Source organism: Copadichromis virginalis, linkage group LG5 (assembly GCF_057382275.1).
Source record: "Copadichromis virginalis isolate Kocher_CV1m ecotype Utaka linkage group LG5, C_Virginalis_male_GT1.1, whole genome shotgun sequence".
Taxonomy (NCBI): Eukaryota; Metazoa; Chordata; class Actinopteri; order Cichliformes; family Cichlidae; genus Copadichromis; species Copadichromis virginalis.
Genome location: NC_140622.1, coordinates 20,857,068 through 20,874,516, shown reverse-complemented (window position 1 = coordinate 20,874,516; position 17,449 = coordinate 20,857,068). Strand labels below are relative to the sequence as shown.

The 17,449-nt window shown below is 41.0% G+C and overlaps 2 protein-coding genes across 2 annotated transcripts in view; both read left to right on the top strand.

The window, feature by feature from the left end:
- Nucleotides 1-466: 466 nt before the first annotated feature.
- Nucleotides 467-8,174, top strand: LOC146709586 (actin nucleation-promoting factor WAS-like). Its single transcript, XM_085456633.1, has 9 exons — nucleotides 467-774; nucleotides 5,843-5,989; nucleotides 6,212-6,298; nucleotides 6,393-6,468; nucleotides 6,557-6,629; nucleotides 6,722-6,806; nucleotides 6,915-7,068; nucleotides 7,182-7,408; nucleotides 7,491-8,174. Exons 1-9 carry the CDS (start codon nucleotides 676-678, stop codon nucleotides 7,629-7,631), a joined length of 1,089 nt encoding a protein of 362 aa, XP_085312759.1. The 5' UTR covers nucleotides 467-675; the 3' UTR covers nucleotides 7,632-8,174.
- A 438-nt stretch (nucleotides 8,175-8,612) lies between these two features.
- LOC146709585 (6-phosphofructo-2-kinase/fructose-2,6-bisphosphatase 4-like) overlaps nucleotides 8,613-17,449 on the top strand; it is a 49,542-nt gene continuing 40,705 nt past the window's right edge. Inside the window, exon 1 of the mRNA XM_085456626.1 lies at nucleotides 8,613-8,779. Within this exon, the coding sequence (XP_085312752.1) occupies nucleotides 8,737-8,779 (43 nt within the window). The 5' untranslated portion in view covers nucleotides 8,613-8,736. The remainder of the gene's footprint in view (nucleotides 8,780-17,449) is intronic.

Here is a 17,449-nt window from a genome sequence, read left to right as displayed (position 1 = left end):
CGTTGTTCACTTTTTCACTCTAAAGTGTGCAAAACCAAAACACAAGCTCTCTAATTTGGACTTGGATGTTTCATGTACACAAAAAACCATTAGAGAACATAATTATACTAACTACTGAATCTTAAACAATGTCAGATTTGAATGCCTTCTACTGGGATTTCTATGTGAAACCCTGATCTCATGCAGTGCAGTCAATATTTTTCCACTGGAAGGGTCGTGGATTTAAAGCAACATGGAAATGTAAATATTCAGGGAAATTAAAATAATTTCCTTGGGTACAGAACTTAAGCAAATGTATGAATATAGGTGTTTAGTTTTGTGTTTGTCTTTAAAAGTTGTGGCCCAACCAGAACAGGGAACTGCCTTCCTTAAAAACGACTTTATTTACACTTCATCCCACATATGGCTAATAAGTACTCCTTTGTTTCACTGATGATTGTACAAATGACCTTTGAGTATGCACCCTCAATCATTTGGTTACTCGAAACTGAGTGGATACATGGCGTCCATAAATTTGCATGATGACATGCTGTAATGGAAACGTTACCATTCAAACTATGGTTAGGATCAGGAAGTGGTGTGTTCAGGACAGGTCCAAAGAAGACGCATCTGGAACAGGAGGAAAGGCGAGATTAAGAGGGTTGAGGTAAGGCGAGGAAAACAGGAGTCTCTGTGATGGCTCTGTCTCTGATTACTGGAAGTCAGGTTATAAGTGACCTCCTGACGATCCGTGAGAAAGGCGTCCTCATCGGTCTGCTGGAGCCGCAGTGTAAGGTACACTTTATTAATTTGTATGAAAACAGCTGAAAAATATGATGGAAAAATAAATAACAAGGCTGAGAAAATTGAATGTGTTTTAAGAGGGTAAAACACATCCCCACCATCTGTTAAATTCTACATGATGATAATATTACTGTAGTAGCTCGATGTGCTATGATGTATGTCTCTGAATCATTTCATGCTCACACTTGTTTTCATGTTATCATCTGCTGCTATCAGAAGGAGCCTGGTGTATGAATGGGCCATGTGTTAGAGCTGTTTTAGTTTTACATTTAGCCTAATCTTGTCATCCGCAGTCTCAGATGCTTGTTTTGTCTGGAACCGTTGTGTTCCCAGAGCATCAACCACAATATTTAAATATTATTTAAATACCACTCCGCAGTAAATAAATGAGGCATTTTTAATTTTTTTTCAGTGTTAGGGCTTTAGACAGTTATTTAATTAAATTTTAAATTCTGTGGTGTATTTGTTACCTTCCCTCTGTTTTCTTTTGCTTAGAGAGTAGAGGCTGTGTTCGTTCTGGCCAAAACATTTCTGTTGTGAAACACAGAGGCACTGTGCCGGCTCTCTCTGGTGTAGATCAAATTAGGCTATGCACAAACAGGCTCTCCCAGTTCATTACGTTACACTGACATTATCACTACCAAGAAGAAACAATTTGGGAAAAAAAGACACAGAGCAGACCCAGAACAGAGACACTGATAGGAAAGACATCGTCTTCATGGTGCAGCCATAGATGGCCATGTGACTGGCAACATAAAAATACTAAATGGAGAAAAAAAAATCACAAAAGTGAAGAAAATACATTCTTTTATATCCTCCAACAAAATTCTAGGGTTAACTTCCAGAGTTCACAAATACATCCTTTATAGTGGCATGTAAATGGTTAATGACCCCTTTTTAGGGCACTATAAAGTTCTTGTATGGTATCCTGTGTTTATATGCACACAAACTGCATTGCGCCTGGTGTTGTGAACTGGCACTCAGTAGATAAAACTGAAATATGTTAAACTGAAAATTTGTAGTGTGAAGAACACACATCCAGATCCAGGAGGGCCAGTATAGCCTGACTAACACATTCTAGACAGATGTAACTGTGTCATCAGCACAACAGAGAACATTAGATATCTTGATTAATTTCTTATACAGGGAGTGCACTATTATTAGGCAAATGAGTATTTTGTCCACATCATCCTCTTCATGCATGTTGTCTTACTCCAAGCTGTATAGGCTCGAAAGCCTACTACCAATTAAGCATATTAGGTGATGTGCATCTCTGTAATGAGAAGGGGTGTGGTCTAATTACATCAACACCCTATATCAGGTGTGCATAATTATTAGGCAACGTCCTTTCCTTTGGCAAAATGGGTCAAAAGAAGGACTTGACAGGCTCAGAAAAGTCAAAAATAGTGAGATATCTTGCAGAGGGATGCAGCAGTCTCAAAATTGCAAAGCTTCTGAAGCGTGATCATCGAACAATCAAGCGTTTCATTCAAAATAGTCAACAGGGTCGCAAGAAGCGTGTGGAAAAACCAAGGCGCAAAATAACTGCCCATGAACTGAGAAAAGTCAAGCGTGCAGCTGCCAAGATGGCACTTGCCACCAGTTTGGCCATATTTCAGAGCTGCAACATCACTGGAGTGCCCAAAAGCACAAGGTGTGCAATACTCAGAGACATGGCCAAGGTAAGAAAGGTTGAAAGACGACCACCACTGAACAAGGCACACAAGCTGAAACGTCAAGACTGGGCCAAGAAATATCTCAAGACTGATTTTTCTAAGGTTTTATGGACTGATGAAATGAGAGTGAGTCTTGATGGGCCAGATGGATGGGCCCGTGGCTGGATGGTAAAGGGCAGAGAGCTCCAGTCCGACTCAGACGCCAGCAAGGTGGAGGTGGAGTACTGGTTTGGGCTGGTATCATCAAAGATGAGCTTGTGGGGCCTTTTCGGGTTGAGGATGGAGTCAAGCTCAACTCCCAGTCCTACTGCCAGTTTCTGGAAGACACCTTCTTCAAGCAGTGGTACAGGAAGAAGTCTGCATCCTTCAAGAAAAACATGATTTTCATGCAGGACAATGCTCCATCACACGCGTCCAAGTACTCCACAGCGTGGCTGGCAAGAAAGGGTATAAAAGAAGAAAAACTAATGACATGGCCTCCTTGTTCACCTGATCTGAACCCCATTGAGAACCTGTGGTCCATCATCAAATGTGAGATTTACAAGGAGGGAAAACAGTACACCTCTCTAAACAGTGTCTGGGAGGCTGTGGTTGCTGCTGCACGCAATGTTGATGGTGAACAGATCAAAACACTGACAGAATCCATGGATGGCAGGCTTTTGAGTGTCCTTGCAAAGAAAGGTGGCTATATTGGTCGCTGATTTGTTTTTGTTTTGTTTTTGAATGTCAGAAATGTATATTTGTGAATGTGGAGATGTTATATTGGTTTCACTGGTAAAAATAAATAATTGAAATGGGTATATATTTGTTTTTTGTTAAGTTGCCTAATAATTATGCACAGTAATAGTCACCTGCACACACAGATATCCCCCTAAAATAGCTAAAACTAAAAACAAACTAAAAACTACTTCCAAAAACATTCAGCTTTGAGATTAATGAGTTTTTTGGGTTCATTGAGAACATGGTTGTTGTTCAATAATAAAATTATCCCTCAAAAATACAACTTGCCTAATAATTCTGCACTCCCTGTAGTCTGCAGTCTTGTTATTCCATGTTTTATGTGGTATGGATGAGGCTGACTTGCCTGTGGTGAGAAAAAGCTGCTTTGAAAGTGCATTTTGAAGTACAAACTACTGACAGTAATTTATGATGCAGCATGTCACTGCCATTGTGGATTGCCTGAGACACGTACAGATGGTTCTTTTATGGTGCTTCCTTCCTTTATTACTTGTGTTTGCTTTCACAATAAAATTGTCTTTCCAAACAACGTTAAGTTCACTCACCTGCTAACACAACCTCACCAACTGCCCGTCCATACTCACTCCACACACCTGGCCCAAGTGTACTACTGCACAAGTACAAGAGACATAATTATACAATGCCTAGCCCGTGCTCCACCCCTCCCCTGTCGCTGAGCCAAACCCACATGCCTCCACCACAATGAAAGACAATTATAACAATTTATAATGCTAAAACATTCAAATCACAACAAAAATCGACAGAAACTCTAATATACATGAACTGACACATTAAATGCCACTGAAAAAGTGCAAGGTTCCAGGTTTGGTTTCATTAAAAGAAAAGGAAAAACATGTTGATTAGTACAGCTTAAGAAGACTAAAGAGTGCAGGCAGGGTAGAGTGGGTGGAGACGAACGGGGTGAGAGATTTGTGACAGCAGGATAGCTAGCAGTGCAAAGAAAGGTTTACAATATGGGACTTAGACCTGCTATTATGTGCGGTGTGGAGAAAGTGGAACAAACAAAAAAACAGGAAGTGGAGAAGAAGGTGGCAGAGCTGAGGATGCTTAAACTTTCATTGGGAGTGACCAGAATGGAGAAAAGGTTAGAGAAACAAGGCAGAGATGGTTTGGACACATGCACAGGAGAGACGGTAGACAGTGGAGCTGCCAGGCAGGAAGAAAAGAGAAAGACTGTAGAGAAGCTTCATGGATGTAGTGAAGAAGGACATGCAGAGCGTTGTTGTGACAGATGAGGAGAATGATAGATCAGCTGTGGTGATGATCTGAAAGAAGACAAAGTCTCTACTCAAGTGCATTAGCTCTCAAATAAAAACAAATGTTTTATTAGTGGCGGTAATCATTGTCATGGATTTGCCTAAGGCAGTGGTAAATCTATAGGGCTGAGGTTTGGATTTTGCATTCTGCAGACAGTAAGCAGCTTCCACCACTTTTCACATGCACTACACATAGGTCAAGTGTGTATGGTTATCTGCCTGATGTATACATTGCCTGGGCCTTTGCAGGGTTAGAGGAAGAGAGGTGTAACGCAGGTCAAATTACACTATATTACAGTATTCAGTTCAGTTTAGGTGTATTTATATTGCCCCAAATCACAACAACAGTTGCCCCGGGGTGCTTTAAATTGTAAATTAAAGACCCTACAGTATTACGGAAAACCCCACAAATCAAGCAACCCCATATGAGCACGCATTTTGCAACATGGAGAAGAAAAAAATGTACTTTTGACAGAATGAAACCTCGAGCAGAACCAGGCTCAGAGAGGGAAAGCCATCTGTCATGACCAGCTGGGGGTTGAGAGGTAAGAGAAGAGAAAAGAAAAGAGATTGTAGGGAGGCAGGACAAAACACAGACTAAGGGAGAGAGAAGACAAAAAGGCAATGGCATGCTGCAGTGGTAATATAAACACGTGGGCAGTGAAAAGAGGTCAGTGGAGTGAAGAAGTGCTCAGTGCATCTCTGAGAGCTTCCTTTTCCCCTCCTGCATGGTAGCTCTATCTTTAGCATCCTTTGTCTAATATAGCCACTATCCCTCCTCTGCATGTCTCGTCATTTCAGTGCACAAAAACTATTTAAAAAACAATAGCTACTCTATTTGAATCACCACGCAAAATTGAATGTAGTTGAACAACCAGAAAGGTATTACAAAATGTAGTTAAACTACAGGATTGCTTAAAAGTAGTCCACTATTACTTAATTGAGACAACAGAAAGAAGTTAAATGGAAAAGAGGTCATCAGTCTCTGAGGAGCAGCATCTTTGCTGTAAAATGAAACTAGAATGACTCAAAGGGTTACTGTCAGTCAGGAAACGTGAGCTGGTTTCGAAAGTAAATGATTTCTTTTTTTAAAATCGGATGTTACTCATTAAAGAAGTGATTGTGTAGGAGGACGGGCACACAGTGTCTTAAGGACAGGGTTAATGCAAAATATCAGAAAAACAAACCAAAGCTAACTACACAAGATCATTACTGAAGAGACATTTACACAAAGACACCAGGAAGTTGCATTAAATTGGCATTTTCTAAAATTTAACACCAACATAAACATGCCTGTGCCTTGTACGATAACTTAATAAATTGCACATCATGTATTGATGCACTTTGGACCACTACTGTCTATTTCAGCTGATGAAATCTACAGTAGCACAGATACTACAGGCCATAAGTACACCAGGGGAGAGGCCAAGCTGGAGTCGCTTAGAATGCGGTGTGGTGTGTCTCATTGAGGATTCGTCCATGCATTCCTATTTCCTGCGCTTATACTGCGTCAAGGTAAAAAGAACATCATTACTGCTCACATTCACTCCAACCACTCAAACTAGCACATACGCTGAAACGTGCACGCTGCTTCCAACATGGCACAGCATGGGGCAGCTTGAAGTGTTTCCTCTACTTTGAGGTTTCCATCAGCAACAATAGGAAGACTCATCCAGATGGGTGCGCCTGTGCTTTTCCTTGTGCAACTCTAACAACTCCTCTCATTCTGAAACACAGCGTGCCAAGTTACTGTGGGAGCAGGAAATGTACATTCCCTTCAAGTACACTGCAGCGCGTGCTTTCTTCCATACTTTCCCCGCAGATGTAAGTGATCCTTTTTTGGCATCGGTGCGTGCCTTATGATTATCAGAGTGCCACTTTTAGGTTGGATTTGGGTAGATTTGCTGTGTTTTCGCAGGACTACCAGGTAGGCGTCAACTTTGCAAATGAGACTGAGGCAGAGGAGTTTCATCATACCGTGGAGGCTGCTTGTGGTTAGAATAACAACAAACATCTACACGTATAAATGCTCTCAAAGGCTCAGCCCTGTCTCGTATTTTAACACAACCTTTTTATTTACAGAAAAGATGACCAGCATGATTGAAATGACAGCAGTGGGCAGTTCAACGAGGGAACTACCTGCTGATGATTTGGGGTGAGAAAGATAGCACCACTTTGTGTCTTTAGAGTGAAGGAAAGAGCGTTAAAGAGGTGGTTCACAGTTTCGTGTTTTTTTGTTCTCTTTAGAATTGAGCCATTGCACAGTTTGAATGGGGAGAAAGATCTCCCTATGGACACATCTTCCACGGCAGCTCCCCCAGCTTCAAGTTCTGTATGTCAAACTCTACAGTGAATTGTTAATGGGGTAACTGTTAAGCTGTTATTAGTCATTAATAATAGCATGATAAATGACTCCCTGTAATGTGTCTGCTTGGTGAAGTTTAAGGATCTTGACCCGGCTATGAGGAGGCTGTTGATGCAGGCCAAACTCACTGAAGAAGACTTGAAAGGCAAAGACGTTGCCGAAGCTGTTGACTGCATCATCAACAAGTTTGGAGGGCTGAAGGCTGTGCAGAGAGAGCTGAGAAACAGAGGTACTATATCCCGTAAAGTTTATTAGAATGTGCAAATATTTATTTACGTTTCAGTTTCAGGAAAAATACTATTGTGTATGTTTTTAAGATAGTGTTCTGTCATATGCACATAGGCCCAATCTCTCAGACACTGCCAAGATCTGCAGGGGCTTCCATCTATCTGAAGAAGGGCCCGTTGCCACCGGTCCCTTCCATCAAAGACAGCAACACTTTTCAACAAACACCAAAGGACATGGACACGGTAGACAAGAGTCAGACAAACACTCCGATTCCTTTCTCTCCAGCTCCCCCTCTGCCAGCTCCTGCAGAGAGGATCAGAAAGAGTGCAAGTTTCAAAAATGTAAGAGGAAAAGATTTAATTGAGCATCCATACTTGTACACAGTGGGTGGGCTGAACAAACTTTTGTGTTTTGTGCTGTTAGGCTGGCTCCCGAAAATCAACAGAGACAGGCGACTTAATCCTGGCTGCACTGAGAGAAGCGTTCAAAGAAAAACGGATGCTTCAGCAAAGCAACAGCGAAGATGGAGAACCTACTGTTACTATTCCTAATACTAACCAATGACGGACTCTTTTAAGAGATCTTGGAAGTCAGCTTGTACTGTAAATGTAGTTAAAGATGCGGCTTTTTGGCTTTGATTGTCAAACAAAGCAGTGGTCAGATTAAATTGCCATAAGGCAATGTGATAAAATGAAAAGCCACATTGTGCATTTAAAAAAATCTAAAATGCCATCATATCAGTACAGTATGCTAAGTCTTAGTTTAGAGTCATAGATGTCACTAAATTAGATAACGAAGGGCCAGATTTTCACTTCCCAACGTAAATCCCAGCTTCCTTAAATGTAGCCTACAGCAATATAAAGATAAGTGAAGAAACAGATGAATTTTTAACCACTCTTTTGCTTTAGTTTCTTTTCTGGAAATCTAGCTGAAAGTGTATGTTTTACTTGTCTTCTGTATAACATTTGTCATGACTGTAATGTTTATGTTTTTAAAAATTCAGATTTCTGTGGGGTGCAATGTTTTATGTATTTTTTAAGTGCTTTAATATACACCCATGGTGGAACCTAAAGAATAAACAAAGTGGAGCATGCATTATAGACAAGATATGGAAGCTCTGTTGTCCTGTACTATAACAGCACTGCCTGCTCTCAGTTTGCTTACAATTCAGTAAAATCTGACTTTACTTATCCAGACATAAACAGTGTAAAGGCCAAGGTCAAAGTCGACAAACAGGTGAGTGTGGTAAGTAATTCAGTCAATCGCAAAGGTAAAACCCCCTCTGTTCTTTTCAGTGATCTTAACTTTTTGTTTTAGATGCTTTTCATGTGCTATTTGTGGACCAGTGTTTTTAAAAAGGAGATTTGGGAATAACCTCATGCAAACAGATATTTAAACCAATGTGAAGCGGTGTTTCTAATGACCCCCCGCCTCCCCCATGATACTATATTTCTAAATCTCAAAAGAAGAAAATGAAATGGGGTTAAGGCATTCTTAGAAGTCTTTTTTCGTGGAGAGGTGGGGATGAAAGTGGATGAGCGCTAACGCAGAGAGGTGGGTGTGCGCACGCTCCCGCAGACTGAGTCGCTTCATTCATTTGAGTGGCCGAGCTGCTCTAAGCGTACTGCGCTCACCAAGCTTGGAAAAAGAGGCTTTTAAAACGGGGATCATGAGAGGCTCCTACACTCTACGAAACGCGCAGGAGAGGCCAGGTAGGACGCTGAGTCCTGTCTTTTATTTTTCGTTATTTGCTCCTTTGTACGTGACGTTGCCGCGAGTCTTCGCTGGCACGGAGTACAGAGTGTGCTGTACGCGAGCAGCTGGGCTAACGGGCGGATGAAGTAAACAAGTGTGTGTCACGTAGGCTTGCTCCGGAGCTGTCAGCGCTTTCAGCCGTGCAAATGAGAGAGGCAGACTGCGGGGCAAGCCTAGGAAATGTGTAAAAGACGACTGCTTTCAGATGTGTTGCAGTAAATAATGGATTTTTGTTACTTTTTAAGCGCTTTGGCAGCAGCTTCCTGCAGAGTCGCTGCAGCTGTTGCTTAGCTAGCTGCACGCAGCTGACAGCCATGGGAAGGAGAGCAGAGACTTGTAAACACTGTTATCACAGGGTCATAGTAGTTATGTGTCAAACATCACGCCCCAGACTCATCCCTATTACTGCCTGGGCTGTGATTCGGGAATATCTGATACATTTCTGGAGCTGGCCGTTGATCTGGCACTGCTCAAACTTGAAAAAGTTGATGGTTAGGAGATAATTATGAGCATACTGGTAAAAGGAGAACGTCTGGCTCTTCTTGCATTCACTATGACCTCCGGGTAGCTTTGTCCTCTCCCACGTGGCTTCATAAGTTTGTAATCCATTAACCAGTTATAAGAAAACGTCACTCTTGCTGTTACACCAGGGTCTCAGAGACGTGTGGATCTTTATTAGCAGTAACTCGATGATTTCCAAAAGCACCTCCTGTGAAGTCATTTTATTAACACGTGCTGTGCAGCAGGGGATGGTGCACAAGGACTAAAAGAGATTTCAAAGTCTAAACAGACGCTCAGGTTTTGTCACTCACTGCTTACTACTCTGTTTACTTCTGCTTGCTGTTCTTGTTCCTCCATTACTCGTTTGCACTTGTGCATAACAGCGGCACTTGGCCTAGTTCTAATGCTATGTCCCATATAATACAACGTTTATATTTACTATAGGAACAGGCTCTTATGTAATTCTATTAGTCACGTATCCCGATGAGTCTGTTTAACGTTGCATAAGACACCATGCAGGCAGGTACACAGATTTCCTGCCGTTCTTTTTCGCAGCTGTGGTCACGGAGGTTTAAATGTGTGCAGGCTGAGCTGCTGTGGCAGGTGTACGAGGGATGAGCAGAGCTCAGGCTGCACTGGTGAGGAGACGTGCTTCACTGGCTGTCCTTATTATGCATAGACACAGAGTACACAGAGAGAGGTGGGGCTGGGCAGAAAAACAGGAAAATCATACTGGAGTCAGTCTATCTGTGTGCAGCTGATCTGTTTATACTGAGGGGGCTGTTTAGTGTGGCGATGGCAGCTGATGTGCATATTAAGCTGCCCTTGCTGTTTAACAATAATCACTGCTACTCAGAGTGGAGGGTTGGAAAGGCACTGAGTTGTCTTAGTCATGAGCACCAATATGTGGTTATAACTGCAGATTGGCTAGGAATATGTTCCAGCATGTGCAGCAGAGTCTTAACAGATTATATCATTATGTTTAGCCACAATAGCTGTAACTCCCGCAGGATATTTATCTCTGGGGCTCAGAGGCTGCCTCAGACGCTGCAATAAGACCGCCTTCTTTCACCATCCTTCTCTCTGTAATAAAATACCATAAAAAAATCTTTATATTTGGACATTTTCATATCCTCCAGATTGTGGCTCTAAATCCCTCTAGTCCCTTCTTAAAGGCTTGGTCTCACTGTCCCTGCACTTCCCTCTCCCTCCTGCCCTCCCTCTCTCCGTCTGCTCTATATCTAGGTGAAAGTTCACCCGCTCACACAGACTTGCAGCGAAGGCTTGATGCAGGCTGAGGCTGTGTCATGTTTATGCACTGAGTGTGCAGCTCCACAGTGCTCTAATCTAGCTGCTGTTTTTGCATGTGAGAGAATTCAACCTCAAGGTCGTTGGAGGTGTTTTTGATGTGCCTTACTTGGTCTTTGTTAATCACCCCCGGATGAAACGTCTCCTCTGTTCTGCACACTATTTAATTAAGTATGAACCGACAAAATGATTCTGGGTCACACCATTCATACAGATTAGTTACAAAGATATTACTCTTTTAATCTGTGTTAATTGACAAAAGCAGCACATTGGCAGCATATTTGAAAAGCAGAAACAATAAAAAGGCTCTATTTTTAGCTTCTCTGCTGTGAAGATTTGCTGATTTTTGCTGGCTTAAAGGTGATTGAAAAGGAATTTCAATCACCTTGAACACAGGAAATTGTGAGCAACATTTCGTGTGATTTTTCAGTCCTTTATCGGAGTCAAAATGGAATCAAATGCTTAATAAAGCAGACAAGACCACAGACTTTTAATAGCTTGACAGCTTCAGGCATTATCACTCAGCAGTGTAGACAAATCCTTTCAGATGAGTCCGAAAATCAAACTCTGTCTTTTTAGGATTATCTTGTTGCCAATTTCCTACAGTCTAAAATGAGCCAGAAGGGCAAACACTGAGTAAAAGTACCCGAACAGGAATTTGATAATGGTCATTGAGAATTTCCAGCTTACCTCTTAAACAGTGAAACCATTGGGACAGCCTGGGATCAATTTCATCTACAATGTCATGTTCTCTAATGAATGCGTGTTTTTTACATGGTCAGCAGGAAGCGAGGTCCTGATGTGTAGAGGTAAAATAACCGGGCCTACAATGATATTCGGTTATGGAGTGAACATCATTTTTCTTCTGTATGATGCTTGATGCACAACACACATCCAGTGACATAAGGTAACTCCTCAGTGGTCGTCAACATTTCAAGGTGCTAAATATGAGTGTTTTGTATTTTTAAAATGTCTGTTACTCCCAATCAGCTTTTCCTTATTGTCATGGTGGTACTTGATAACCTTGAGCTACCCCTCCAGTGCATCTGCCTGCAGACCAACTCAGACTCCACCGTGTTGGATTGCAGATATCTATAACAGTCCTTGTTGTGCTGGTGCAGGAGGGGAAACTCTAACCAGAATCTGCAAGCTCACCACGAGCTACAGAGCAGAACAACGACTACCCAGCAAGTCCAAAGATGGTGGTGTTGGAGTCTATCTGAGGGAGGAAAGAAATCAGGGAATGCCTCAGCCGCAGGGATTGAAAATAGGCCAGGTCATCTTTATTCCATCACTCTTAATTTGGATCATATTCGGTTTGCAGGACGGTTTCATGTGTATTTAACAGATTTCAAAGCCATCTCAAACAAGCTGCTTCGAGCAAGAAGACAGAAAGAAAGTGTTCTCAAACCAAAGCAATCCACGTGAAATATGGGTTATAAAGGCTGCTGTTTGGCACTGGTTGTGTAAATTCGGGGTGAACTTTGGCCCACATTAGATTGGAATCTGTTACATATTCCTCTAAATGATGCTGCGGGTCAAAGCCTATATTTAGGGAAAGTAGGATCATAGTGGCCCAGAAACAGGACTGCCATCTGCTCTTGTCTGCAGCCCACATGAACAGAGTTTCAAATCCAGATACTTTTCACTTAGAGATCTTCTGAGATGTTTTTTGTGGAAGAAATTATGAAAGCAGAGGAGTAGACTTAGAACTTGTACATATACCAAATATTCATACATACATACAAAGAGTTTGTTAAGGATTATATTGAAAAGGTCAAATGTCTCGGGTCATTGCAGGTCATTAGATGCTGTATTTTAGCAGGATGAATTTAAAGACTAATTTATATAGTCGTTACTGGACATTATGTATTTGTTATTCATTTATAATTTACATTTATCAGATATGTCACTTGTGTTGTTTGTGCCATTCAACAGATTAAACTGACACAAACTTTCCAAGAACTCAGACTCTGAGTGATTGAAGAATAACTTTTACTGTCCCTAAAAGCCTCCCTAGGCTGTAGCATGCATGCTTGAGTGCTTTTATTTGCTTAGAAAGCCAAATGTTTGAGCATGTCTGTTGATTTCCTGAAGCCCTGAAGTGAAAGGCTGATGGGATTAGTGCTACTGACATGCTGACTGCTCTCAGACACTCCTGCCTGCTGACCTTTTGCCTAATGACCTCTGGTGACACTATAAACGTCTCCTTACAGATTTGTCTCCAGTCTCCAGTCACCCCAGCCATAAACTGTTCAGACTGCTTCCATCAGGAAGGAGGTTCTGCAGCATCCGGTCCCGTACCAGCAGACTGAGAGACAGCTTTTTCCATCAGGCCATCAGACTGCTGAACACGTCATAGACACCTCACCTCCACTACTGGAACTTTAACATTATGCACTCCACACTGTATATAAATGCCACTTGTTTTGCACATATTCAACTCTGTATATTTTATATATTTTATTATTATTATTATTATTATTATTTTTTTTTTTTTTTACTATTTAATTTGTAAAAATGTGTATACACACACACACACACACACGTAGGAAAATATTTAGTATACACATCCAGAAATGCATACACTATTATATATTGTACATATATTTATTAGTTTCAGGTTGGCCATTCTTGTATTTTGCTCGTTTGTGTTGTTGTGTTTGCACATCTCTGTTGCTTGTGGGGCTCGCACACAAGAATTTCACTCGCATGTGCTGTGCCAGTGTGCCTGCACATGTGATGTGACAATAAAAGTGATTTGATTTGATTTGATTTGATTTGTCCTCATTGTAGGGCCTGCTTTGGTGAAGCACAGCGCCCTCTGGTGTCAGAACCTTGGTATTATGTTTGGGCTTGTCAGCATTGAGGATAAACGATGATTACAGGATGTTATTGAACTGACATGACTCACTTATTACTTAAAAGTGCAATTTGAGTCTTCTGTTCATCTAAATTTGTCACTGAGTTTAATCTGGGGCTGCAGGATTGATCTTTTCCTGCCTCTGCAGGTTTGTGCTGCCGTCTGCATTTTCTCACAGGTTCCCATTTATTGTTTGAGACATAAAAACTGTCAAGCAAGCACATTGTGGCTTCTGACTTTGACTTTTACCCAACTTATTTTCAGTTTATTTATGATGCATGGTAGACTTTACTACAAGTGGGAGCAAATAACTGATTCACACCTACCTAACAGAAAATTAATCTGCTTTTTTTTGAGAAACAGAGAGAAATGTGACGATGTGTTGGTCCATGTCCATGTAAGTTATCCTCCTCAGACCCGAGCTCTTGGTTTAGATGCATTTTAGATGTGATGACTTCGATCTGATGAGAATATAAACTTATCCTATTTGAACAGGAATTTGTTACATTGTTACATAATTGCTGTAGCTTTTTAAAGTATTTGTGTTTTTAAGACAACACACTTATTTTTCAGTATAACACAATAATGTCTGTCTCTGTGTTAGCACTGAGCTGAAGTGGACATATGAGTATTGGACTGTTGCTGTATATGTTACCCCGGGCCATCTACTTAGTGCCTTTTGTGGTATTTCTTACTGTAGCTATGGTAATGTTACACAGCTCAGCTGCAAACCCTACCTCAGTGACTGTTTCACCACTTAATTGATGGCTTTAAATTGTCTGGCAAAACTGAGGTGCTTGTGTTCGACTCTGTTTGCGGTCGGTCAACGCATTGGCCAGAAACATCAAATCCTCAGCTAATCTTGGAATTATTTTCCTGTCTTCAAGCTCATTCTTGTCAAGCTCAGTCTTTACTGTCACTCAGTAAAAAACCAGGCTCCTGCCTAAATACGCAAAGCTGCTAAGGCCTTATTCCAACCGTCGGCCTCTCTTGTTTAACTCTTTCACGCTCTTATTTTAAATCCAGAGGCGACTACACTTTGGAAGTTGTGGGGCTTAAACTTTGGAAAAGCCTTCCTCTTTATATCAGTTTGGCTGAATCAATGTTTTGTTTAAAACGACTGCTGAGAACTAGTTTTTCACAGGTTACCATTTCCTTAAATCCTTGGCCTGTTACGTTTGGCTAAGTAATCACTATGCCGGCTTGTACACATACACGAGAGACACGAGAGTTCTTCTTTACTGATGTTTACTGTGCTTCTCTTAACGTACAGGTACACCGTAGAACTGGTGAATACAAATGTACAAGAAAATTATATTTCAGCATTAAAACATATTACAATATAAAATTCACAAAATATAAACAAACATACCACTTTGGCCTGCAAGTAGACAAACCGGTGTAACTGGAACTTAGGGCTTATTTCTTCTTTCTTAGCTTGACTTTTTTACACGGCTAGACCGTCACCATGCGCAGCTTCTCTGACTTTTTTTCCAAAACAGGAAGTGACCTCTGCCCTTACCTTATACTTACAAAATTAACTGGTTACTTTCCATGTATCAAATTAACTTTACACCAATCCGGTAGGCAAAAAAGGAAAATGTTAACATGCTCAACACAAAAATAAAACATACAAAATAAAATGCGTTAGTTACATTATCATTACAAGAGCTCCGCCTAGTGGTCAAATACTAACATTTCACCAACTGTTACAATCACTTATGCTTGAATCGTGTTTATGTACTACTATATGTTGGGGTGGTAAATACATGTTTTTTGACAGACTTTAAAGCTATTTGTAAATGTGTGTTTAAAAAGTAAAAATGAGGATAGTTATTGTTATTCTCCCCGCTTTTTATTTTATTTTTATCGTTTTTATTCAGAAACCCCTAGGCTTTTCTTATATCATTTTATATAACGGTAAAAATAAACTACTATAATTTGTCAAACACTAATACTATACTATACACTATATTCGTGTTTATTAACCAGTTTCATTTTTTGTTTAAAAAAATATTTACATCTATCAGACGGGAGTTTCTGCTGTATCTTACTTTGCTGGCAACTTTTGCCACATGAAGCATGTGTGATCAGTGAGGCCCGTGACTGGGTCGTGTAAAGCTGAGGCTTCCATGGTTTTCACGATGATGTTGAGCTGAGCTCCCAGTAGTCCGCATGCCCTTCTTTCCTGCCAATGCGCCTCTGCTATTGGCTGCTGGGCTTCTCGTTCCATTTCTGATTGGCTCAATTTCTTGCTGCATTCACTGCCCATGTGTGCTTCATGTGAACGCCTAAAACTTGTTTTTCACTTAGCGTCTTCGAATCGTACGTACGTAGTTCACGAGTCATTACGGTAACTTGTAAACAGTCGCGTTTTCGTGGATTTTTATTTTTATTTATTCATTTATTTATTTTACAGATGGTGGATGCTTGTGATATTTTCAACACAAGACGCTAAGAAAAATGCTTCACAAGACTTTAAAACACAAAATGGTCAATAAAAGCATTGAACTTTATATGACCCTGGAGTGAATTGAGTATTTGCTTGATTGAGTATTATTTGGGTAAACATTATAATGTCTTTGGAGTATTTTGTCTGTTATTAACACAATTGCATTTGAATTCTTCAAACTCAGTTGGGGCTCTTAATCAGACTTCCATACGCAAAATCATGGTGGGAGTTTTTATGTAAGCACCTGGGATAATACTGTCACGTGAAATATGTAAATACATTAATTCACGCTAACATGGGGGAAAAGACGACTGAAGTATCGTTACAACCTGTACCGGGACATTTTGTTTTCTTCCCTCCCTCGCTTTCCGTTGCGCTCAGTATCCAGTCCTTACGGTGATGGGGAAACTGCTGTTCCTCAGCTGATATATAACATCTACCCCCCTGCAGAATTTCAGTGCCAGGCTGAAGCCCACCGCCTCAGTTTGTTTTCAGGAGGGTAACGTAAATGACCCAACAACCAGGATGATAGACAGTCAAGAGTTTATGGTGGAGGGTTACCCGCGGGAGCTCACCCAGAACCCGCTCAGGAAGATCTGGATGCCGTGCAAAAACAGCCACATCGCTGATAGACGCGGTAAGATGCAGCAGGTCGTCAAGTGCGCAAAGGATGTGTGTCGGAGATGCGATTTCACTCATCTGTGGATATGATCTCGTCTCTGGTCTCTCTCATTTTTGTTCTGTTTTGCACGTTTAATGGTCAGATTTGTGCTTGAACTTATCACATTACGCACGGCTGGTTGAGATGTTGCGTGCTCGGTAATGTTGCATCAGGCGCATCTTGTCTGGTCCATATTTCTCCTGACATCACATGCAGGGAGTGGGATTCTGAATCAGCTTAGCATCCGATTACACAGGTCTACTCCTTATGTTAGTTTATCTTGTAGGTGTAACACTGGGCAGCTGTCCTGTAATGTGACCCGGGTGCTTGGTTTTGTGTCTGATTTTCTCTCTCACTTTTCTTTTCTTTTCTTTTTTTTTTAATTTTTTTTTTTTTTTGCTGAGTCATTGTCTGCCTTCCCCAGAGCTGTTTTTAGTTTTAGTTAAAAAAGCTATAGCTAGTCCAGTCCCGTTTTGGCATAACACACATCAGTGACCATGTAATAATATTATGCTGCATGAGTCTCCTTAGACATCAGTCTAAATTTCCTTATCTCAAATGTATTTGATGTGTGGGACTGTCTCAGTACTTAAAGATATTCCTATGGATGTTTCTTTTTTTGCATAAGCAGGTTTGTTTTTGGTTTTTTTTACTATACAAACAAATAACAGCAAAAAAGTAATTAGTAACAGAAGAAAAACGGAAATTGCTAGTTTAAGTCTTTAATTTAAACACTTGTTTGGGGCTGTAACAAGCAGACCTTTGTGGTGGTCCAGCTGAATTTCAGCCAAGTCTGAGTTGTTGCGACTGCAGAGCACAAACCTGGCATTTTCCCACCTAAT